The sequence below is a fragment of the Cheilinus undulatus genome, linkage group 7, assembly GCF_018320785.1.
Source record: "Cheilinus undulatus linkage group 7, ASM1832078v1, whole genome shotgun sequence".
Lineage (NCBI taxonomy): Eukaryota > Metazoa > Chordata > Actinopteri > Labriformes > Labridae > Cheilinus > Cheilinus undulatus.
Window position 1 is genome coordinate 50,709,099 of NC_054871.1, and position 24,097 is coordinate 50,733,195.

Consider the following 24,097-nt stretch of genomic DNA (forward strand, 5'->3'; position numbering starts at 1 on the left):
TATCGTGACTATATCAGTGAATTTATAAATATCCGCATATCAACAAAGAAACCACATTCTGCGTGTCTCTTCATTTTTTGATATCACAATATGTATGACAGAAAATAAAGATATTTCAATACAAATTTCTGATGGCATCCTGCAGCCCTGTCAGACAGATATTATCACACTCTCACGTCTGCCCTGAGTGGATGGGTGGGAGACAGTTTACACTCCCGTCCTGATTGTTGTCTCTGTTTTGGCCTCTATGGCGTGGTCTGCTGGGGGAGCAGCATCACAGCTGACAGGAAGAGGCTGGGCAGACTCATTAAGAAGGCCAGCTCTGTCCTGGGATGTCCTCTGGAGCTTGTGGAGGAGGTGGGGAAGAGGAGGATGACAGTCAAACTGTCCTCAATGATGGTGAAGACTCCCAACCACTCCTCAACACACACACACACACACACACACACACACACTGCACGTAGGAGTCCATGAGCGACAGGATGCTCCACTGGAAGTGTGTGAAGAAGAGGTTTTGAAGGCCATTCCTTTGTGCAGCTCTTAGAGTCCATAACTGCTCCAAATAATCCCTGTGCAATTAACCATATTTATATAATTGATCATCTGTTCACACGTCTATATATGCATGTTTGTGTATGTATATAAATATCTCCCCCATATCAAGTCTGTAATATATCCAACATGTACATAACAGTGGTAAATACTATTTCTGAGTTACATCTTTATATTTCCTATTTTGTATTTATTCTTCGTCCTAATTGCAGGCTCTTCTTCCTCTATTTATTGTTCAAACTCTTTCATGGCTGGCGTGTTGACTCCACTCTTGCTGCTGTACATTGAGATTATAAAGGCAGAGGTACATCTTAGCTTATCTGATCACCTGTGACCTTCTTTTGCTCACCTGTTGGACCTGAACCATGTAGCATCACACACCTGAGGCCTCGCTCATTAATTACAGATGCCACATTAATCCAGGTGTTATCAGCCCTAAAGCAGAAGCTGAACAGACTAACTGTTGGCACGCTAACAGAGCTCACCTGAGCCAGGTTAATGCTACTGTTCAACAGAGTGTGGATGATGGTTGGAGCCACGCAGGCAGTTTGCTCTGTACACAATCACTCTTTCATTAACCTCCTTTAACACCAGCTAGCAGCTAACTGTTAGCAAACACTGGCTTAACACAGACACTTCAACATCGCTCATGTCACTCTGACACTCCGTACAGTCGGGAAGTTCAGCTTTGTTATCCCAGCAGCTCAGTTTACCCGTAAAAACATTCATCATTACTACAGAGCTAATTAGCCTGTTAGCACCGCTGTACACCTTACAGGCTAGCAGCTAGCTAAGCTAATGAACCAGCTAACAGGATGTCGTTGGTAGTTTTACCTCTGCTCTCAAACTCTCCTCCTCCTGCTGTCTGTGTCGCTTTGTCGGTGGAGTTTAACGTGTCCTGGTGCTAACAGTCCCGGTGGCTCATCCCCTCCTCGTTTCCCCCCGGTAGTGGCTCCTCTCCTCCGCTCGGTTCCTCCCAGCCCGCCGTCAACACTTCCAAACAGTGTGCAGCACGCGGCCACCAGGGGGCGGCGGAGCACCGCGAGAGCGCCACCACAGCCGAGACGACAGCGAGCAAGAAGCCAGAGACGGACCAGAGCAATTGAGAGGGCAAAAATCAGAAAAAAAGGGTCGGAAAAATGGGCAAAAAGCATGAAAGAGTGGCAAAACGGGAAATAAGTGGCATTTGATTGCAAAAGACAGCTTAGATGGGCGAAAAATGGCAGAAACGGCGAAAAACGGGGCAAAGCAATTGCAAAAAGCAGGATAAAAGTGTCAAAAATGGGCTAAAAGCGGTAAAAATGGAATTAAAGCAGCAAAAAATTGCAAATAAGGGCAATAGAAATATGCAGACAAAAACAGAGGTTGACAATTAAAGCCTACAGTGTAAATGTGGGAAACAAACCGATCAATGTAACTTGCAATGGTTAATTTCTGAGGTTAAATTTTCAGTTTTAAGATTTTCTGGGGGATATTTCAAACTGAGAGCCATAATCATCACAAATGACCCACACATTGAGTATCACTGATTTACAGCATCGGTGGAAAAGGTCTGAATACTTGATATATTACAGTTTTTATTTTTAATAAATTTACAAACTTTTAAAAATTCTGTTTTCACTTTGTTCTTACTGGATATCAAGATATGTTTTTGGGCTTTTATGTGACAGAGGAGGACAGTGGATAGAGTCAGAAATGGGAGGAGACATTCAGCAAAGGCCCACAGGCCGGATTCAAACCTGGGCCGCCCATGTACATAGGTGGCGCCTTAGACCACTAGGCCAACTGCTTGCCTCGGTAGCCTCGCTTATAATGAGAATAAAAAAGGAATATAAATGACCGTAGCATCAGAGTGAACACTGATGAAAGTGAAGCGGGTCTGAAGAGTTTCTGAATGATCCGTATGCTTCAGGTAAAGGATGAATATTTAAAGGTCAAAGTCAATTATAACACTGGCTCAATCAACATTTGTTGGTGAATTCTTTCTGAAAATCTGATAGTGATGAAGCATAAAAAATGATAGATACCTTGATTTTACTTGATTATATTCTACTAAAGAGAAACTGTTTCTCCTGACATTATTTGACCTAGTATTTTCACATTTTTAATGAAACCCTCTCCAACAAATAGAATCTAATTTAGCTTAAACGGGCCGTCACAGCTCTCTACATTTTAACTCTCTGACAACATGGGAGCCATACCCTGATAAAGACCTTGTGAAGGCTGAAACCGGTCCATGTTTTCTTGGATTTTTAGAGATTTTTGTGAGATTTTATGAGATTTTTATGAGATTTTCCCTGAGCAAACAAAGACTTTATAAACTAATCCATGGCTTGGGAAAGTGTGCCTGAAGACAGCCCTGGTGGCTTTAATTCTTAGACTGGAAAAAAGAGACATTTAGGACTAAAAATACCAAGGCAGCTTCTGTTCTCAGCTCTGACAGTGATCAGGAGCACCAGGCTGAAGGTGGGGATTGATCTACGATTGATGAGGAGCTGTTTCAAAAAAGGTTTGTCAAAGATTACTGTAGTTAATCACAATTGATTGCAGCATTTTTATTGCATTTTCAATTCCATTATTTTGCATTTTAAAGTGTTTTTGTGTCTTTTTGCTGTCTTACACTGAGGGTAAAAGACTCCTTCAAACCCGATGAAAGCTTCACTTTAGGACTAAAGTTGGAAAAAACACAGAGTCGGACTATAAGGTGGAGTAAAAAAAGAGCAAGGTGTTTATTGGTTCTCAGCGCATCACTCAGCAGTGAGGTCACGGCGCTCGCCACACAAAAACATACGCACACACTCATACACATACATTTACAGGTCAGAGGTCAAAGGTCACCTGAACGAAGGTGTCAATGGTGTTTTTGGTAAACAGAATGAAGCCGGTGACAACATTCACACACCTTTAACACGCCTCCAACCCTCAGGTCAGACTTCACACAGAGGGACGAACAAAGAGCTTCACGTTTGTTAAACTCAGATTATCTGAAATGAGGAACGAGGACGATCAGGAACGATCGACCCGAAACAAAAAACATCCTGAATAATCAACCAAACATGACTCTGTTCTCTGACTGAAACCTGATCGAAATAAAATCATGTAAACTCAGAGTGGATGTGCTCATCAGGGTCACAATTTAGCATCAAATAAAGGACAGCACCCTCTACACATCAGGATCGCCTTCTGCAGGACCTTTCTGGTCAACCTGATTTAGTCCTTTTCTTCATCAACATTTCATCATTTTGCAAGTAAATCAAGAGGGAAAACACTTTGATACAACACTGGTCAAAAGAAAAAAACACAAAAACTGATACGGATACCCGGTCAGACACCACAGTAGGGATGCTCGACATCAGATGTTACAGTCAGCGTGAGTCCGTCGTTGACTGGTTAGCTAAAAGAGCTGTTTTAAGAATTTTGTTTTGATGAGATTTTACTGGCAGCAGTGTGGATTGTGAGCTTTACTTTAATGAAGCTGCAAGATGAAGCACAAACATTAAACCTCACTCCATTCTCCCTCCTATTGTTTTTACCTCAAAGGAAAATTAAGATGTAAAACTTCAGCAGATCACCCATACATGAAAACAATATTGAAGGTGGCATCTAAAGACAATTTTTAGCTGTGCATAGAATCCTGATGTCTGATGAACACAGCTGGTTTTACATGGAAAGATAAAAAGTTGATAAAGGCAATGATATTTATCAAACTAAGTGAATTAGCCATTGTAAACAAACAGTTTGTAGTTGGTTAAATACTGAAGTTATTTCCACGTTATAGAGTTCAAGTGTCCAGTTTATACGAGCAACTTAATGTGAAAGATAAAGGACATTCTGTGAATCTGTCATGTTAAAAATAAACGTGGATAACAGCGCTTTAACAGGTGATTATATTAGTTTAGAAAGAAAGCCCAGCTGTGTCTATCTCATTTTGAGATCCATCCTGATTTTGTATATAAAGCTTTAAAACACTGAGATCTTTCACAGATAATCTAAAGCAAAAAGAAGCGAGCTTATCACTGAAACAGCTGATCTAAAGAATCATGGTAATCCAAAACTTTCCTCTCTAACTCTGATGGAGCTGAGCTGATGCTCACCTTCAGGTCCATATAACTTCAGTAAACCCCAATCATGGCCCCATGTCCTTCTCCACTGTTCGAGGCGTTATTACGGATCTCTGAGAGTCCACGTCTCTAGTTAGAGCCGATAATAGTTGATTTGCTCCCATTTTTCTGTGTTTTCTGCCATCAGTATTGTTGGTTTTGACTGGTATTGTATCAAAGTTGAAAATTCTGGTACTGTGACGTTCCAAGTCCAGAATAAACCGACCCTATACCCCCCCCCAACATTATTGTCTTGACTTGATTACTGATCACCCTCTTCAATCACATCGTTTTACAAAAATAGACACACACACCGTCTGTGACTCTCATTCATTCTCCACAGGATCATCACCCACAGCTCTGATTCAGTTTATACAAACATAGACACCCCCCCACCCCCATTACCCCTGTAACATCTGAGAACATGGAGTTTGATGCATCAGAAACATTTCTTTATGACTTAAACCAGAAGCATTCTGAATGAGCCCCCCCCCCCCTTCTCTTACAGAAGATTGTTTCTGCAAACTTGTGTACGAACAAACACTTTCTCCTAATATCCTTCCCAGCTGGCGTTTATGTCGACCTACTGGACCCTTAAACTAAGAGCCACTAGTTGGTGGAGCTGATTATTTACCGTTTACTCCTGGCATTAAAATCCCTCCTGGATCATCTGATAATAAGCGGTATGGAGGTGTAGATGGAGTCTTTAAAGGATGACATCATCGTGGTGATGTTCATGAAGCTGGGGATGTTGGGGACTATTTCCCTCCATTTTGTCAAATAGGCCATAGCTGGCAATTTTTGGAAAAGCCTACATGTTCTTATTATCCCATTAGTGTATCGGTGACTACAATTTTTGTAAATCCTTTAGTTTTTTAAAAAGGTTTACAGAAGTTTCTTACGAATATTTAGGTTTTAAGGGTGACTTTTTTATGCAGCTTCAGATCTAAATGGCTTTAACTAAAATAACTGACTTCCTGTTTGGATGCAGACCTGCTTTTCTAGATCAGAGATCATAACTTTAACTTGACTGCAGAAAAAAGAGCTTGCTATGGACTAAAAAGGAAATAAGGGGACAGTAAAAAGGTAAATGCAAGGTTCAGATGACCTTCCAAAGGTAAAGATTGATGGACTTTTACATCACTGTGGCTGCAGGGAGACACTGACATGGATTAACAAAAACGCACTGAAAGAATGCAAGTGTCTGCATGCTTTGCAAGTATTAGTGTACTGACTGGAGAGCTTGATTAATCTCCTCCTGTTTCTGATCCAGGGCGCCTATCAGGACTGCCCCCTTAGCTAGGAGAACAACACCATCCCCAACAATGATGCATTCTGTCTTACAAATCAACTCCAGTTCTGGAAGGAGAAGCGTTGTTAAATCAGAGTGGAAGTGCTCAAACTGAAGGGCTCACGTGTCAACAGAACACACAGGATAGATGTTTGATTTTGAAATGAGCTGCTGAAACATCCCTAGTTTCTACTTTCAGGTCCTGTTCTGTATCATTTTTCTAGATGTGTCTGATTTCAACTTTTCCTGGTTTGAGGAGAACTTCATTTCTCTCCCTCTTAAAAAACGTTTAAATGAAGGGTGTGGAAAGCCATATTTGATATCGGTCATATCAACCATTCTGTTGCTCCACTAGAGGCCCAATTTCAGTCCTTGTGCTCAATGTTGGCCAACTAGAACACGACTATGGCCACAAGTGTCACTAGAGGTACTAGAAGGGATAAAAAGGTCCACTTCTTACCAGCAGATGTTTTGGATCTTACTAGATAGCATAACCAATGCAAACAAAGTAGGCAGGGTCACAGCCAATCCTGAATCGTGATTGGTTGTCATTTTAAATTTGAACTGTAGATTTAACTGGAAGCCTTCATTCACTTATTTCCCCCCCTCATAAGCATTTAGTGCCTACTAGTACTACTAGTAGACTGTTTGGCCTCCACCAGACATTTTGTGTCTTACATGCACAACTAGTAAGCCTCAAAACTGTCTGCTAGTACTATGAGTGGATATTTGTGCTCTTACTAATAGTAACAGTAGATGTTTTTAGCTTAACTAGCCCTTCTCATAGACCCAAAAACAGTCTACCAGTAGCACTAGGGGACTTTTTTTGCCTAACTAGTGCTATAAGTGACACTTTTGCTCTGCCTAGTTGAAAACTAGCGTGCAAATATTTAGAAGTAGTAGAGCTACAAACAGGCTGATTTTGTTGATACTAAATATATGCTGAAATGGCGTTCCATACATGGGACCGTAGGATGAACGGTGGTAAAACAGTAAGTCTAACTGGGTTCAATATGGATGAAATGTGTAAACACTGAATGTAAACAGCTGTTTTTAAAGAAAACATTTAAATCTGATGAATGCATCCACCTGATCGAGTTTCTATATTTGGATGAACCCGACAGTGGCATCTCTGCTCGTCTCTACGGGCAGGACTTTATCAGTTGGCACTCTTTCTAACCCACAAGCTTGTTAGTCACATTAAACATCGAACTGAGCAGAAGAGCAAGAATAGAAAGAATAAAATTCACACAAACATGAAGAAAAAAACAAAAAAATGTAACATTCAAATGTAACAGACTGACTGACTACGTGGTAATACTGTGACCCCCTACCCTCCTTGACCCCCCCCCAATCCCCTGAAAAATACAAAAAAAAAACAAATGAAACAACCCTAAAACAGACAAGAAGCTTCAACCGTCGGCTGAAACATGGAGGGAGAGAATCGGGAGTAAACGCTGCTCTCTCTCTCTGAGTCTTTCACAGCTTCTAACTTTAGTGTTCAATCAGTGAGACGCCAGAAACACGTGTTAAAAGATGAACCGTAGTCAAACTAAACATGAATGTGTCCTTGGCTGGCTGCACACTGGACCATTTTCATTCCCCTCTAACGAATGTGGCGTGGGCGTGGCCTTGTAACCGTATTTGTGTCCAAATAATCCTTGAGTGTGTAAATATTTCTGCTGGAGCTGAAGCTTCATCTATCGCAAACCAAACTCTGACATAAGAGGAGAAAACTCCACACTGCTGTCTTTAAACAATAGTTTTAAAACTCAGGTTATTCTGTGTGTTTAAGCCTTTGGTTATTTCTCCACAAGCTGAAGCTGTGTGGTCTCATGGTCTGGATGAATCGTCTAGTGTCTGCATTCAGAGGATTATAATGTTAAAATCAGTTTAAAGTGTCCTTACATCTGTGCTCTCCCATGTTTTTAAAACCAGATAAGATCTGGAGATCGTCTGGTGTGCAGCCAGCCGTAGCTTAGACTCTGGATTATCGTACCGTGTGAACATAAACAAGAACCCCCCCCACCCGTCTTCACCTAATCCAAACACGCACACGTGAACACAACACTCAGCCCGCGTGTGACAAAGTTCATTAATAAAAGTCTGTTCATACAAAGTGTTTCTGCTGTGATCCAGAAGAGGAAGAGCCCTTATGTTTAACACAACAGGCCTGGGAGTGTCTGTGAGCGTGGTTCATCCCAAAAGTCATGTGACAACTCGTGTGAAAAGTCAAAGGAAGTGTCTGAATCCTCCAGTGTGTGATTGTGTGTCCGTCTGATTAAAAGGTGAAGACGCTGCAGCAGAGGAAGGGAGTGTGTGTGGGGGGGGGGCAAATAAAAACAGTTAACCCCATAAAAGCCGAGGAGGACTGTAGGTGTCTGTCCAAAGACAGTCCGTCTTTAGATGTGGCTGGTTAAGGCAGTGTTGGCGGTGAGGCTGCAGTGAGGCGGGGCTCATGGCAGTGAAAGCTCCCACTACAGAGTCTCTCCTCCTCCTCAGCACCTTCGTCTTTCTCCTGTGCCCTCCCCTGGTTTCTCCTCCTCTGTCTCGTCATCGCTCCGTCTCTCTTCTTCATGGCTCATTCAAATGACATCAGATTGGCAGGTACCTGAAAAGCAGGTGAGATAAGATTAGTAGACATATTCAATTAGATCCGCCCACTGCTTATCCCATTGGGGTCGTGAGGGCTGGAACCTATCCCAGCTGTTGTTGGCTAAGCGGTGGAGTACACCCTAGACTGGTGGCCAGTCATACAACCAGTAACACTTGTACCTATGGCCAATCTAAAGTCACCAATTCACTTAGTGAGCAGGTTTTTGGTGGTGGAAGGGTATTTGAAGGGACATGTTTTTAAACAAGCTTATATTGGTCTCAGAGGTGTATCCAAAGTTAAGAACTTGACTGGGATTTGAACCATCAATCTCCCAGACCAAAGTCAGCCGGGTAACCCACTGAGCTATCAAGCATCTCAGCTGACAGCTGAGAGGACGATCAGGAGAGGAGGGCGGAACTTTCTTCCAAGTGGGTAGGGCCAACCAAACCACGGGGGCGGTGCTAACTCCCTACACAAGGTCATGAGGGTAAAATCTGAAAACAGCTTGTTTCAGCACACATTTTCTGAAAGGTGGAGAAAGAGAGGGGATGGATTTTTCTGGTTCTTGATGGGATTGAGGACAGGCCAGGAGCACATATTGTGTTAGAAAAGCATGAAAAAGTGATTTTTGCATAATATTTCCCCATTAAATCTTGAAAATTACTCCTGTATGGTACATTCAGAACAGACAAAAAAGGCACAATAAATTTGTGATTAATCATGAGTTAACTATGGAAGAGAAAAAAATGTAACTCTCTTGACAGCCCTTACTGGAATCTTTGGGCCTGTTCTAAACTGTAACAGTGTAGATTTAGTCTGGTCAGGTATGGGAGCATATGCCGGATCTGCTCAGGCCTCCTGACAGCCATCCTCCAGGCCTGTTCCAGGTCCATTCCCCATCTCTCTGGGTATCCTCCCAGCTGACACCTTCATGGCCCCTAGTGTCTGGACCAGCCCACCCGGCTTCAGCATGAGCTGGATCAGGCCCAAGGAAGTGCACCAGGTGCCATTCCTGTATCAGGCAGCTGACCCTTCCCATTCCTGCTCTCCTGACCCCATCAGCACAGAACCATGGTCTGACAACAACATCCAAAGATACGCTGAAGGAGGGCTCCAGTCGGCGCCTCTGCCCAACATTCAAGTCCAGGACTCAAAAAGGTATAATAAGACCAGGAGAACCAAGGACCGAAAGACTCTGACTTTCATCTGCACAGATAGAAGGAATGCCAAACTGTCGAGCTCAGCAAACCCACCACCCTATTTGGAAGTCCACGCCTGTGGTTGATCTCAGCCTCACAGTCAGCAGATCGATGGATTACACTTTCAAGGAAGGTGAACTGCTCTACAACTTCCACGCTCTCACCATTCACTGACAAAGATTCGTTGGCAGCATCCAAGGCATCTCCAGTTTTCTGGATCTTTGTTTTTGCCCAGGATATGTGCATTCCCAACGCTTCAGCCTACTGACTCAGCAAGTTAAGAGCCCCCTACAAGGACAGCATCATAAGCAAAGTCCAGATCAGTGATCTGGGCATCACCAAAGGACACTCCACGGTTCGCTCCCCTGTTATCCGCCCCATTATCCAGTCCATGCACGTGCTGAGGAGCATAGTGGCTAAGCTGCACCCCTGCCTCACCCCAGAATCAACTGGGAGGAAGTCAGAGGTGGAGCCAACACACTTCACAGCTCTCCCTGGACCAGGATATGGGGCAGACATCAGCTAGATGGAGGAATGTAGGATCCCAGCTCCAGGATCCTCCAGAGGACATCTCCTCTGCCTTCTGATAGTCAATACAGGCTGCAAGCATCCCTCTACTGAATTCCCTAAGGTGCAGATTCAGTGCAGAAACATAACTCAGGCTTCACAGAATGTGTAGTTGTTTGTGTGCCTCACCTGTTGCCTGTTGCTCTGACAGGCGGCGCTCAGATGTTTGAACCACAGCAGAGCGTTCATCCTGTTTCCTGCCTGGTATTTATACGTGTTACCTAGGCAACAGAGACAAACAGCATGAGTGTTTGGTTTCTGTCACTGATGTACATGTTTGTTCGTGTGTGTTAATGCGTCTCACCGTGCTCTGAGTCGGTCAGCAGGAAGACGTCCGGGTGTTCGGGGTCGTCGGCCATCATGGCCATCAGACCGACGACGCACACGCTCTTACTGGAGGTGGATTTAAACTGTGGGAAGAACACAGACAGCTCAGGTAAGGCTGGGATAACACCTAAAGACCGGGTATAGCATCAAAGTGACGGTTCATTATTTAGGGGGTTGATAATGATGCATACTGAGGTGTACTGACTGACTACTGAGGTGTAGGGACAAATGAAAAAAGAACAGGAGGAAGACAGGAAATGGAATTACAACAAAGGAAGAGAGAAATGATCAGAATGTACATCAGCTCTTCCCTCATCATCGTGTTTGATCAGAAACATGAAAAAAGTCATTGAAGTGTTTGCTCTTCATGCAAAAGAACACGCAGTTCTACATGGAGACTGGTCTGTGTTCGACTCCAGAAGGTTCTCATTAAACTGTGAGTGACATGCAGGACGCAGTGATGTCATCACCCTGATTACTGCATGAACGCTACCAGCTGTGCCCCCAACCCAAACCAACCCACCCCAGCCCACAGACGCTCAGAGACACACTAACACACTCACAGGGGAGTTAACACACAGAAAAATCCGAGTCTGCCTGTTGGACTCACATGTTTCCTCTCTGTGGCCTTCAGGGACTTGGCAGGATAGTAGTAAAGATGAGCTCCACAGAGAGCCACCCAGTATTTGGTCCATGACGCCACCTGCAGGCAGAAATCAGAAAGAAGACGTGAATCAGAGACCCTGGTCTAAGTGATTCATGTGTGGAGCAGTCTGGAGAAAATACCATGACAATGATATCAGTGTTGGTTTTCTTTGAGTTGTCCTGGCCTTCTTTGTTTGACACAGTCACATTTCTGGAGAATAATAAAATTCCCGACTCCTCCTAACTCATCATCTTTATGTGGACAGAAATGAACTCTGTCAGCATGAGAACGGCGCTCAGAGCATAGTAGAGCTGCAGGTACTATCTCTCATTCTGAGCCTCCTGACTTTATGGGTTTGTGTCTCAGGGTTTCCCATCAATTACATGGACTTTGGCGCTCCATCATGGTGTAATTTTTATCCCCATAGTCCACCGATCATCAACTGGCAGCCTGAGGGCCATATCAGGCCCCTAGGTTTCCTGTCTGGCCCCCAGAAGATCATCACATTCAGAAAAGAAGGAAAAGAAGATATTGTGGCATATATCCTTTGGCATTAATTGTCTGCAGCTGTTTCTGTAAGCATGCAGCTTTTTTAATTCCCTTTTACCTTTTTTAAAATCTATATTTTATCAGCTTAAATGTGCATCACGCCGTGCATCTACAGGGCGGAACAAATAGGAGTTTTCCTGTCTTGGAAAGAAAGGTCAGGGCGGGGTCATGTCACAGTGACACCTGAATCAGGAGTTTTGTGCTCATCATGGGAGTTCACTTTTCATATCTTTAATCTGGTTCAGCACAGCAAGAGGGATGAAAGGAATGCGAAAAAGACAATCAACTTTAATAAGTTTCATATTAAAAAATCTAATAAAATCTAATCTGTCTCTACTCAAACAAAGAACTGCAGCTTTGGTTTCACAACAGTCAGCAATAAAGTTTAAAACATGAGCTCTCAGAGTGAGACAGAGTGTGAGCTTCCTCACCGTAGGTTTCTTGCCCTCCTTCATCACTGTCTTCCTCCTCAGCACGCCCTGAACCGTCACTGCTCCGGGGTAAAGATGGACCGCCAGCTCCTCTGACTCCGCCGAGCTACAACATGAAATATTCTGACTTCAATAACATAAACAGTGTGTGTTCTCTCACACACACACACCAAAAACAACACACAAACTCACAAACACTGATCTACACCCAGAGAATAAAGACGGACACACTCTGCAGAGCCACCGAAACTCCATTTAACGTGGATGAGTGATTTCATGCGGATAAATCAGCTGTTGGTCACGGTGGTGAGCAGAGTGTGTGAGGAGCAGCAGAGAGAGGAGCAGAGAGGGAGCCAGCTGATCAGAAAAAGCCTGAATATTATCAAATGTTTTAAAACCCTTCTGTAAATATTTTTACTGAATAATGAAGAACATGTGTGAGCTGCTGGGAGATCTGATCATGTTTCTGCGTCAGCTGTGTTAGAATAAGTTTTCCAGTGGGGGGCATGAAGATAGACACAGGCACCAGTCATTAACTCAGTAAGGCCTAAAGCCCAGTTCAGACCAGATTCATGATGTGACAAGACTGTTTAAAACATCCCTGGTGACGGCTGCTGCTAACTGGACCAAACCGTGCCTGTGTGAATCCGGCCGCCTGATGATGTTGAAGACAGCTGGTTCAGGACCACTGTTAATTTTGGCAGCTATCTTTAATTTTAGTCTTAGTCATAAGATGAAATGTCTTTTAGTTTCAGTCACTTTTTAGTCATTTCTCCAATTTTCAGTTTTAGTTTAGTTTTAGTCCTTTGTCCTTACATTTCTTTACTTTTAGTCCAAGCATTTATTCTCTTGCCTAAATCTGGTACCAAATCATGGTAGTGTTCTCTGCACCCTGCCAAACCTGGGGTCCCTGCTTTCTACAGCTGAGAGACAGAAGCGATACAGATGCTTTGTTTGATGACAGATTTACCAACAGTAGAGAAATATCACAGATTTTGAATGTCTGACAAAAAACTACATTACATTTTAGTCTAGTTTTAGTCATCTTGACAAAAACTAAACTTCGTTTTTGTCAGTTTTAGTCATCACAGATCTATTTTTGTTAGTTTTAGTCTAGTTTTTGTCATGGTAAAAAAAGCTGTTGATGAACATTGTTAGTCACAGTTTTAGTCGATGAAATTAACACTGTCCAGGATGTTCAGGCAGATAAATGTGAAAAGGACAAATCTTGTTTTTAAAGGCTTTAAACAGAAACAAATACACTCAGCACAAAAAGTAAGGAAATGTGTGTTTGGTAGATTATTTCTTTGTTGTGACAATCCTTTGTTGCAATAAATCTTATACCCTTGGAAAGTCTGTTTATTTCCCTATTAAATGGCTCCACATTTGTAAGGAGCATGTATTTGTGGGATGAGCCTCAGAGCTGAGTACGTGGGTAGCACAAATGAAAAATGTGCCAAATCTTCTCTGCTGATACCAATAAACAGGCTGTCCAAGGGTATAAGATTTAGTGCCAGGAAGCATTGTTAGAACAAAGAAACAATCTACTAAACACTAATTTAATTACCTTTTATGCTAAGTTTATTTAAGTAAAATAATAGCTAGATAAAATCATGCTGTGAATTTTGTAAAAGAATACAATTACCATTAAAATAAAACTTTTTGCACAAGAAGTTCAGCTTGGAAACACTCCTGTTGTCTGTTTGTTTTATGTTGCTTCTGTCCTGTGACCTGTGTTTCACAATGGATGTTGTCATCTCTCTGACTGCAAAACAAATCTATCTACGGGTACAAATAAAGTAATCTGAACCTCAGTAAGAGCTAAAATTGTCAGCTGATATCTTAGTTATAACTAGACTGAGTTAGCAAAGAATTGCAGGAATCAAACAGCCTGATGTTACACATTATGATGATAAAAATACAGGAAAAATAACAGTTAATGTGCAGTTTTGTCCCCCTTGTATAGATAGATTTATTAAACAGTAGCTTCAGAAATAAATCTCTAAACTGAGTTATGGTGAGAGTTGTTGCGGTGTAAATGATTGGTCCTCTCCTTGAGTCACAGTGGTGTAAAGTTGTAGGCATTTAAAATGTTGCAGAGCGTCCCGACGCAAATCTTCATCACCTTGCATCATCAATCTATGGTCTGAACTGGGCTGCTTTGAGAAGACACTTCCTAAAACCTAAGTACTGCTTAAAAACAACCTCCTAAAACCTGAAGGGGTTCTGAAAAGTTGAACAGAATTTCAGGGTTTATTTAAATCTCTATTTCTCAGCCTCTGTAGCAGATAAATAAAACATTTAAGAGCTTCAACCTTTGGCTTTAGCTGTAAAAAACTGCCTCTGTGATAAAGTTGGTAACCAATCAAATCAAAACAATATCCTCCCTCATCATTTAATCTGTTCTAGCTGGTTTCCAGTCCATTTAACCTGGGTCACAGTCTAAATGTTGTTGGTCTAGTGTCTTTTTTAAAGTCATCAACACTGTCACTTCCCTCACTAGGGTTAGAAAATTTAACTTAAACTTTTGTCATCAATGACCTCCTGTAAATGTTAACAAAAACAAAAATATTCCTTATCCCATCTGTCTCCTAGCACATGTTTTAGCAGATGGCATTGCAGTGCCTCAGTCACATGCCCTTAAAACAGTCCGATCATCCAAAATACAGGTCAGAACAACCTTGCATCTCTTCAGGTCTTAAAGGTACGTGATTACTGCATCAGGTTTAAATGGGTTAACTTGCATTTTCTGAAACTGGATTGTGATTGGCAGGCCCAAGGTTAGTAATGTGGAGGCCCAAGGCAAACACCAATATGAGGCCCTGCCCAATTTAGCTAAAATCAATCACAGCGAGGGAACTAAATATTCTAAAGCATAGCTTTTCAGGTACCAAATCCAGAGAACAACGGGACCTACTCAGATGGTAAATCTAAATCTAAATAGCCTCCAGTACCTCATCAGCTCTTAGAGGGGCATCAGAACTCAAACTCAGAACATCCTTACATTTGAACATGTCTTTAGTCCAAGTGGAAAAATACTGATTTATGGATTTAATGCTTCAGTCTGTCTACAGGGATCTACCGTTCTGTCATCAGCTTCATATGGAGGCGTTCATGTGTTTGTGAGGAGGAACTCAGAGACAGCAAAAGGTAGAAATGTGTTCGCAGCGATAGAAGAAGAACTGAAACCCCGAGCAGACCCTGAGCCCTCCACCTGATTTAACCACACACGCATAAACACACACTCTCTTTCTCAGTGTAAGCCCCAGCAGACAGCGCTCCCTGCAGGTACGGAGGATAAAGAGGTTGTTCTGGTCTTGTTTGTACCTGCTGGGCCTCAGGACGCCTCTGTGGGGGACTCGGGCCACGCGGGTCACCGGGCCCAGAGAGTGATAGAAGCGAGTCCTGTTCAGAGTGGGATAAGACAGGGTGGGGGGGCACTGTTAGGGCTGTGTGCTGGTGGAGGGGGGGGGTTAGGGCTGGATGGTGTGTTAGACTCAGTCTGTGGTCTAAGGTGGACATGATGTGAGTGTGGACTCGGTTTACTCCTCTTACACTTAAACATGATTTAGACTTCTGCGTCGACTCTTCGCTGTTGGTTCATGTAGCTCTGAATCTACGAAGACGTCTTTATAAGTAGTCTGACGTGAACGAGTCCTCTTTTTATTATACTTTCAGAGATTGTACTGATTAGTACTATACTAATTACGGCTTGGCAATTAATCGCAAATTAGATTAAATCGTAATATGGCCTGCTGCAATTTCCAAATTGCGCAAGTTGTAATATTTGTTTAACTTGAAATGTGTTAAAATAGAAGTTTTATATATCATGTTTTTGCAGCGGCAGAGATTTTATGCACATTATGCACACATTCAAGTGTCAAAATTTTTATAATGGTTTAAAAAATCTTTCTTTTTGTGTTTTATGTGAGTTTTCCTTAATCAGAATGAGTGAAATAAAAATGATAATGCCCTTCAATACAGCAAATGACATCAAATGTGCAATATGAGCAAAAATAATTAGTTAATTCTATCTCAAACTGATGAAGCTCAGTGTTAGTTCACAAAAGTCAGAACCCAAATTGCGATCAGCTGATAGCCAGCTTCCCCTCCTCCACCCCAGCTGCCTCCTTCATAGCATAAAGCTTGTTGCACCCTCATATTCAGATTCATGCTACTATGGATTAATTGCTTCTGAATAATTTCACTGTTTTCAATACACACTGTCATAAATGTATCTATATGGGGATTTCTAGCCATGTGCTTCCTGCATAGTCAAAGCAGCTGTTTGACTAACTCAGGGAGCATCTTTTGGGCAAAGCTTTCTCTGCCAAGTAAAACTGTGGTAGATCCATTATGCAATAAACTGGTTAAATGTATGATGAGTTTCCTGGCAGAATGTAGGCTATAATATGGAATGATTTTTTTGCTTGAATTTGTTGAAAAAATGCACAAGGTGAGGAACCGAAGATAATCACATATTAAATTGCAATATTGGGGATAAAAATTGTAATTACATTCTTTTTGCAAATCATTCAGCCCTACTAGAAATATTTATGTGATAAAAATGTGTTATATAGCAATCAAACAGCCAAGCTCTACATGCAGGTGCATCTCTGATTTAGTGAGTAAATTTCAGGCGACTATGCATCACATTACTGATAGATTTTGGTATCACAATGGTTTAAGAAGCCTAAAGTTTAGGCGTGTTTGGTGTGAGTGCTGCTTTTCTGAAGCCATGTGCACCTGCTGGACACAAATAAAATAAGTTTATCGCCTAGGTCCGGCTTAGACAAAGCCAACTTCAAGGCCTGAGGCTGAATCCCAATTCTCCCCTTAACCCTCAACTTTAACCCTCAGTCTCAAAATGTGTGTTCCCGTGAGGTGTGAGGGCTGTCCCAATTCTCCTGAGAGTTGAGTTGAGGGGCGGGTTTGAGAGCTTTATCTTCCTCAATTTTGAGATGTTCCTGGAGCTCCCTTGGTATTGAGGGTTATCACTCAAAGAAAGATGGCAGCGAATGCAGGGAAAAAAATCAAGCTACAAATTTAAGGGGTTTTTTTTGTCAATGGGGATCTAAAAATTACGAAAACCACTCCAAATCTTAGTTTAATGTACACATTTACTTTTATTTTTACGATCGTAAGCCGGTAACCATGCCGTCGCGGACAAGCCTACGAGTTACAACTGGTGTTTGGCATCAGCTAATGGCCGTGCTATACGGTGACTTTCAGCTGAATATGTCCGTGGTTGTGGTGTTTATACATGTTATTTGGTTGAATATTAACATCTTCTTCTTCTTCTTCTTCTTCTTCTTCTTCTTCTTCTTCTTCTTCCTCTGAATGGACAGACCATGCAGTTTTGGCACATTACTGCCCTCTACAATCTGAAATCATAACTGCTATTAAGGGGTGTCCCATTTCTAAGTCACGAGACGGCCCTTACACTTGGTTTTGAGGGGCGAGTTAAGACTGAGGGTTGAGCTTGAGGTTAAGGGGAGAATTGGGATTCAGCTTAAATTTACACCAGTGAACCAGCTATGGCCAGTCTTCTCATGTGCACCTTTGCAGAGAAGTACCGGCAGGTAACGTCCCATTCTAGCTCCTATTAACAAACCCAAAGAGAGAAAAAGCCAGTTTCACTGCTGAACCAAAGAAAACTTTTTTTATAACTCAGCATGTTGTTGTCAGATAAATATAAATGTGTCTCTCAGGGTGTTAAAAATTCTCCTCAGGCCGTCTCTGCTCTGCTGTCTTGAATTATGAAGCTTTTTGATGAAGCAGTGCATCATTGTGTTCTTTAAAAGGATGATTCTGACATACTGAGAGAGAGAAGTTTTACAAAGCTGGTGTAAAATCTCAGTAATCAGAACCTGCAGGGCGGCACGGCTCTGAGTCTCCGTCTGAATCAAAATTATTTCTCCTAAATGAGATGTGTCAGAGCTCACATGCTGAATTAAAACCTTTCTATCAGCTCACTGCCAGAGCAAACTTCTGGATCTGTTGTCCAACCACAGAATATACTCTGTCTCTCTAGTCTTCATATTTAACCCGTGATAAATCTGTAAAAAAGATGGGCTTTTATTGAAGGCTATATTATTACTGTTCTCCATTCATGCCATGCTGGAAAAGTCTGACTTCCTAAAGTTTTATTTACTCCATCTGAGGAGCTGAAATTACAGCCAGGGATAATTTAAGAGCTTGAGTCGAGCTGGATGCAGAGAGTACAAGTTTGAGTTGTCAGACTATACTGCTGTTTTCATGTAGGAATTTTGCAAAACCATGCTGATGCACCAACATAACAGGCTGCACATAGACACAAAAGAGGGAGCGGCAGTCTGCACAGCACAACTGAATGGTTCAGAGGGCATGCATGATTTCTATTCTGGCATAAACAACATGCTCGGCCTCTTGGGCACAAAGTTAATTTTACTGAATTGTACTGATCTCTCTGAATATTTCTTTAAGACCACATTGAAAACGAGATGATTCATCCCAAATTTCAAATTCCAGGCCCTCAGTGAAGCAATGACAAATGATGCATTTATATTCCTCTGAAGGATCTTGTTCAGTTTTTTCCTACATCCCCATAAATATAACTATTGATCACTATAAATTGAGGCAAACTGCCCACCCCTAACAAAGTAGCTAGCATATAAATCAGATTGTTAACTCAGTGAAGGACTGCAGAGATGTGCAGATAAATCAGCATACATGTATTCAGTGCTCAAGAAAGTGCTTGGCACTCAGTCTGATCCGACGCAGAAGCTTAAATCAGGATTTAATGTTAGTAAAGGTTAGTTCAGATCAGAGGAGGGAGAGGGGAGGGGAGGGGAGGGAGGAGCAGAGAGGGACGGAGGTGTGACGCACCCCACCCAAACCCCACCCTCACCGTGAGGCTGAGAGCAGAGATGGTCAGCTCTGTTTAAAGAGACAGCATCATATGGGAGGGTCTATTTCCTTATTGTACAACATGTGGATGTGATGAACAAGCAGAGCACGCACACTCGCACACAAACACACGCACAACCAGACGACACAGACACATTAAAGTCACCTCTCAAAGGCCGGCCAGGAGACCTCCTCACTGAGCTCAGAACCATCACTGCTCCCTGGAGACACAAAAACACACTTTAACCATCAGTAAGGTGAGAAAAACAATCAGGGGTGCTTCAATATTAAATTACCAGACTCTTCAAGGAACATAGGCTTGGCAAAAAAGAGCTATAAGCCAGGCTAAAGCTAAATGAAGATCTGAGATTTATATCTATTCTGGGCATTCAGATACAAGTGGTAACCCATAATGCTTTGAGTGGATGTGCCTAAATGTGTACTGAAACCGCTCTAATAGCTCAGACTGCCTACAGAGGTGATCTGGGACATCTTCATCTGGATTGCATTAGTTGTGTAGACACAACCCGTACTGGCATGCATTTAAGAGCTCCATCAGCTGACGTGATCTTCTGCTAGTAAACTAACAGCATGGCTTTATCTGTGGATTATCTGTCTCAGCTCAATAATAAGAGCCAGTTTATCAGCTTCCAAAAAGCTCTTCATTCCTACAATTCTGCTATTTTGGTTTCTTTAAAACAACAAAACAGAAAAAGGAAAGAAAACGGCCTCTCAAAAGAAAACAACTCTTAGACATGACTCATCCATCATGACTCCCTCATAACGTAGTCAAGCCACAGTAAGAGAGCAACAGAAATGACGTAGGGACTGTTAGAATAACAGGAGAGACAGAGAGTTCTGATATCAGGTCATCACTGAACATGGATTGTTGAGGCAGAGTACGGATGCATGGACTCAAGTGATGAAATTTGGTTTCTGAATGCCCAAAACACATCATTAATGCACTGTATAAAACAGTGGTTCTTAACCTTTTCAGGCTGTGACCCCCAAAATAAAGATGCCAGAGACCGGGGACCCGCACTGTACCTAAAGGTGATTGAACACAGCCATGTTCAACCAAGAATAGTCATGTGCAGAGAAGGCCTTCCATTAGGGGGAAAAAGGGGGCCCAGACAAATTGGGGGCACAAGGAGGTCAGTAAAATCATGAAGTTAAAGGGATACTTCAACATTTTGGCAATTGTCGGTGCAAGCTGTTCTTAGATCGGCCGCTGCCAAGTTCGGACCTGCTGTGCCAACTCAATGTAAGCAGACGGTATTCCGGCTTTCCCTCATCAAACTCATCAAATACACAATCCAAGAACTCCAAAACGCTCTCGTGAACAAGTTAAATCACGATATTTTACATTTAACTATTTTTATGCATATATTTTCATATCATAAAAATGGGTAAAATATACGATTTGAAATCATTAAATCCTAGAGTACCGCTGAGCTAACCTATGTTTTAATGGGAGGTTTGACCACTCCGTGGCTGTGTCCGAAACCACTCACTCATTCCCTACTCCCTACCTACTTTATAGTGAGCAGCATATAGTGGACCATACAGTGGACTCAACTGCAAAACACAAAAATGGTTTTGGACACTACTCCAGCTGCGGGAAATGACGTCATCCCTGTCTAACAATTAAAAGGTTAAGCAACAACGGCTCATAGATTTCCATGACAATGGCTGAGGATCGAAATTAACGGTAGAGTTCCACTGAAAACTGATACTAAATGTGATGTATTTTCCCCCCAAAAATAAAAGTACTAATAGATAAAAAAGGTTGTGTCTTTAGTGGCAAAATAGTGTACATTTTATGTGTAATGTAACTTATTTATGCATAAAGATGATGGTCTCATGTCTTGTAATCCTCAGAGTTACTCTGTTTTATATCCTTAACATTTCCTTACTGATTTGATTAAAACCAACAAACAAAAAAGTATTAAATAATATTTTTATGTGTTCCTGTGCTCCTCTCAGTTGTCCGTCATGTTTGAGGGCAGCAACCGCTATCCATGATGGTAAATATTGCTGGGCTAGTGAGCATCGGTTGTTCATTACTTTTCAAAATGCATTGTGGGATAGAATGAGTGCACTACATAGTGAATAACAATGTAAACTCAGAATTCGGACACTGCTACAAAATGGCGTATTCACTATATGGTGTACTATATAGCCCGTGTCAGTGTTATTGTTTTAAGCTTGCTGTAGATGAAGGCTGTAGCCTTTGCTTATCATGCATCATATCTGCCAAAAAAATGTAGTTATTGTTTGTAAATTAACAGCAGTTAAAAGATAAAAGTAAAAAAGCGTGCTGAAGTGGGATAAGAGTTTCAGGTACAGCCGCTCCTGGAGCTCTGGATCTTCTGCAGGAGGCTTTGTGTGTTGGAAATCTTTATTAAAACAACAATAGAGGTATTGGAGGATGATGCATCAGGCTGCTGACTGATGATCTTCTGTTCTGTGACCCCTGATTGGTTGATCGTGTTATAACTGTTGTGTGTTTTATCTCCAGCTTTGTAACTGTGCTGCTGCCAGTCTTGACCTGGACTCTTGTGTTACTGAGGATTTTAATCTCAATTAGGCTTTCCTGGTTGTTTAAATTAAATTAAACATCATAAATACGAACACTTATTAACTTGACTAACCTGAAATGTCCAGAACTAACAATGCAAAAAGAGCGTAGTGTGTTTATGTTTCTGACCCAGTGAGATGCCGCTGGACAGCGTGGAGCTCTCTGCCTGTCCTCTGCTGGGACTGTGACTCTCCATCACGCTGTCGTCCAACAGGTGGCGAGAGCCGGCGTTTGGAAACGTTGCACTTTTAAACTCCACTGTGTTCATCTTATGGATGAAACTGTAGACAAAGAGAGAATTAAAACATCTACACCTCTTTAAAAAAGACCGATGCATCGCAGACACATTTGTACTCTAATACTGACTTGTAGCCCAGACTGTGGCACTTCCTGTGACCGTAGGGCAGCAGGTTCCGGGGCGATGGCGGTGTGGCTGGGACTTTGGTTCCTTCGGCTGAGACGGTACATTTCCGTCCACAGAGAGGAGACGCTGATGCCTCCTGACCTGCAGGAGAGAAAAAGGGAGGAGGAAGATGAAGAGAGCTGCAGACAAACAGAAAAGAAGGTAAACTACAGTTCCCATCAGCCCACCTGCCAGGTCTTCTTTGGAGGCGTTGGCTCGAGGTGTGCTGGTGCCGGGCTCGATCCTTTGAGACAACCTGGACACAGATCATGGGTTTATTTATTTACAGGATTGACCTGGTTAACGCTGAGACAAGATCTCATCATCGCTGTAGTTCTTACTTGTAGTTGTCGTCTTCTACAAACTTCTGCAGCTCCTCAATATATCTGACAGAGTTCAGGTACTTCTGAATGTGAGGCAGCACGGGGATATCTGAGGAGGACGGGTAAATATGAGGTCATGTGATCCAGGATACTGATGTAAAGATACTCTGATACAATGCATTTCAGATCAATACAGTCTCTATTATTTTTATTATCTTGGTTGGTCCCTTGTTAAACCTTTATTGAAAAATAACATGGATAGCATCAGAAGCTGGGATGAAATGGGCCTGTGCTGCATGGATGTGGTGGTTTTTGAAGAGACAGGAAATGTTTAAAACTGACTTTACAGCTCTGCTGGCTGACGAGTAACCTTTACTCGTGCTTGGTACTGTTCACATCTCCCGTGGACCATACCCAAAGCCTGGGCGCTTAGGTCTGCAACTAGCGATTCAAGGATTCAAATTAAACTGTACTAAGGCAACCTCTACGATTAGACCCAGGCAGGGTGTCTGAGTCTGGTATGTTTACATTTACCAGACTAATTTCTCCTTCAGCCGGTCTTTTTTTCCCCAAAAACGCTGAAAAAACACAAAATTTATGCTGTCTTGGGGTTTCTGCTTTTGCATTGGGGCGTTATGGGAAGCCAGTGAGGCGGTGAGCTGTTCAGCATGTTCTTTATATGAGACGAATAAGTCAGCATAAGAAAAAGGCGAGCTAACATGTGAGCGAGAGACTACGACGTGTTGCTATGGCTACACAGACGAGGTACTGAGTTGTATGTGAGTGTATTAAATCACACATAAAACCATTAACCATTACACTTTATGCAACTTCCTGCCTTTTGTTCACAAGTTGCTTCGCTGTGCTTTCACACCTCAAACGAACCGCGCCAGGGTTTGCTGTGAAGCGAATCGAGACCCCCTGTTTTTAGAGACCAGAGTCCGCTTGTTTGGTCTGCACCAGAGATCGTTTAAACGGAGCAAACAGCTCAGGTGTGTTTGTGTAGGACTGACCGTAGGTGCAGGATCTCTGAAGGTCAGATATAATCCTCAGGATGTTGTTCATCAGGTTCGATCTCTGCTCGTTTTCTAGGATACTTCCTGTGGAAGGGTAGGCGGAGTCTATGTAGGTGAGGTCAGACAAGTACATCCCTGAAACACAGGACACAGGAAGTGACATCAGAACTGGCCTAAAAACACTTAAACATATAAAACACTGAATATCAAACAATAAAAAAACAACATACAAATACAGAATGCACAGGATGCTGCTAAAGCATGGTAATAGACACTTTTATTGTTACTCTTTTATATATGAGACAGATTAATTTAGAGGAGACAGATGAGGAGGAAACATGCTGAGGTTCTTCATCATGATTGACTGAGTAGAAGACGTCAGAGAGCCAAACGAGGACAGAGTCCATCTGCTGTTAAACAAACCGAGAAAACACACACTGACAGCTCTCCAGCTGCAGGAGATAATCACAAACTGATGGTTCATATCTCTGAAACGCTTCTCTCTGACCCTGTTCACAGCTGTGACATATAAGCTCCCATGATGCTTTGCCTTCGCTATGAGTGGCTAGGGAAGTTTTTGCATTAGATTTGAGTATTTTACTCCTTGCCTAAGCACAATCTCCCCTCT

General features: G+C 42.3%; 1 protein-coding gene across 2 annotated transcripts in view; it reads right to left on the reverse strand.

The window, feature by feature from the left end:
- Positions 1-5,149: 5,149 nt before the first annotated feature.
- ralgps2 (Ral GEF with PH domain and SH3 binding motif 2) overlaps positions 5,150-24,097 on the reverse strand; it is a 140,273-nt gene continuing 121,325 nt past the window's right edge. The window contains exons 10-21 of one of the 2 annotated variants that reach the window (XM_041791515.1): positions 23,467-23,604; positions 22,472-22,562; positions 22,319-22,386; positions 22,094-22,232; positions 21,857-22,008; positions 19,313-19,367; positions 15,586-15,663; positions 12,259-12,364; positions 11,243-11,335; positions 10,610-10,715; positions 10,435-10,526; positions 5,150-8,554 (exon numbers count right to left, since the gene is read on the reverse strand). In XM_041791515.1, the coding sequence (XP_041647449.1) occupies positions 8,525-8,554; positions 10,435-10,526; positions 10,610-10,715; positions 11,243-11,335; positions 12,259-12,364; positions 15,586-15,663; positions 19,313-19,367; positions 21,857-22,008; positions 22,094-22,232; positions 22,319-22,386; positions 22,472-22,562; positions 23,467-23,604 (1,148 nt within the window). In that variant the 3' untranslated portion in view covers positions 5,150-8,524. The remainder of the gene's footprint in view (positions 8,555-10,434; positions 10,527-10,609; positions 10,716-11,242; positions 11,336-12,258; positions 12,365-15,585; positions 15,664-19,312; positions 19,368-21,856; positions 22,009-22,093; positions 22,233-22,318; positions 22,387-22,471; positions 22,563-23,466; positions 23,605-24,097) is intronic. The other variant, XM_041791516.1, reaches the window with a different exon arrangement.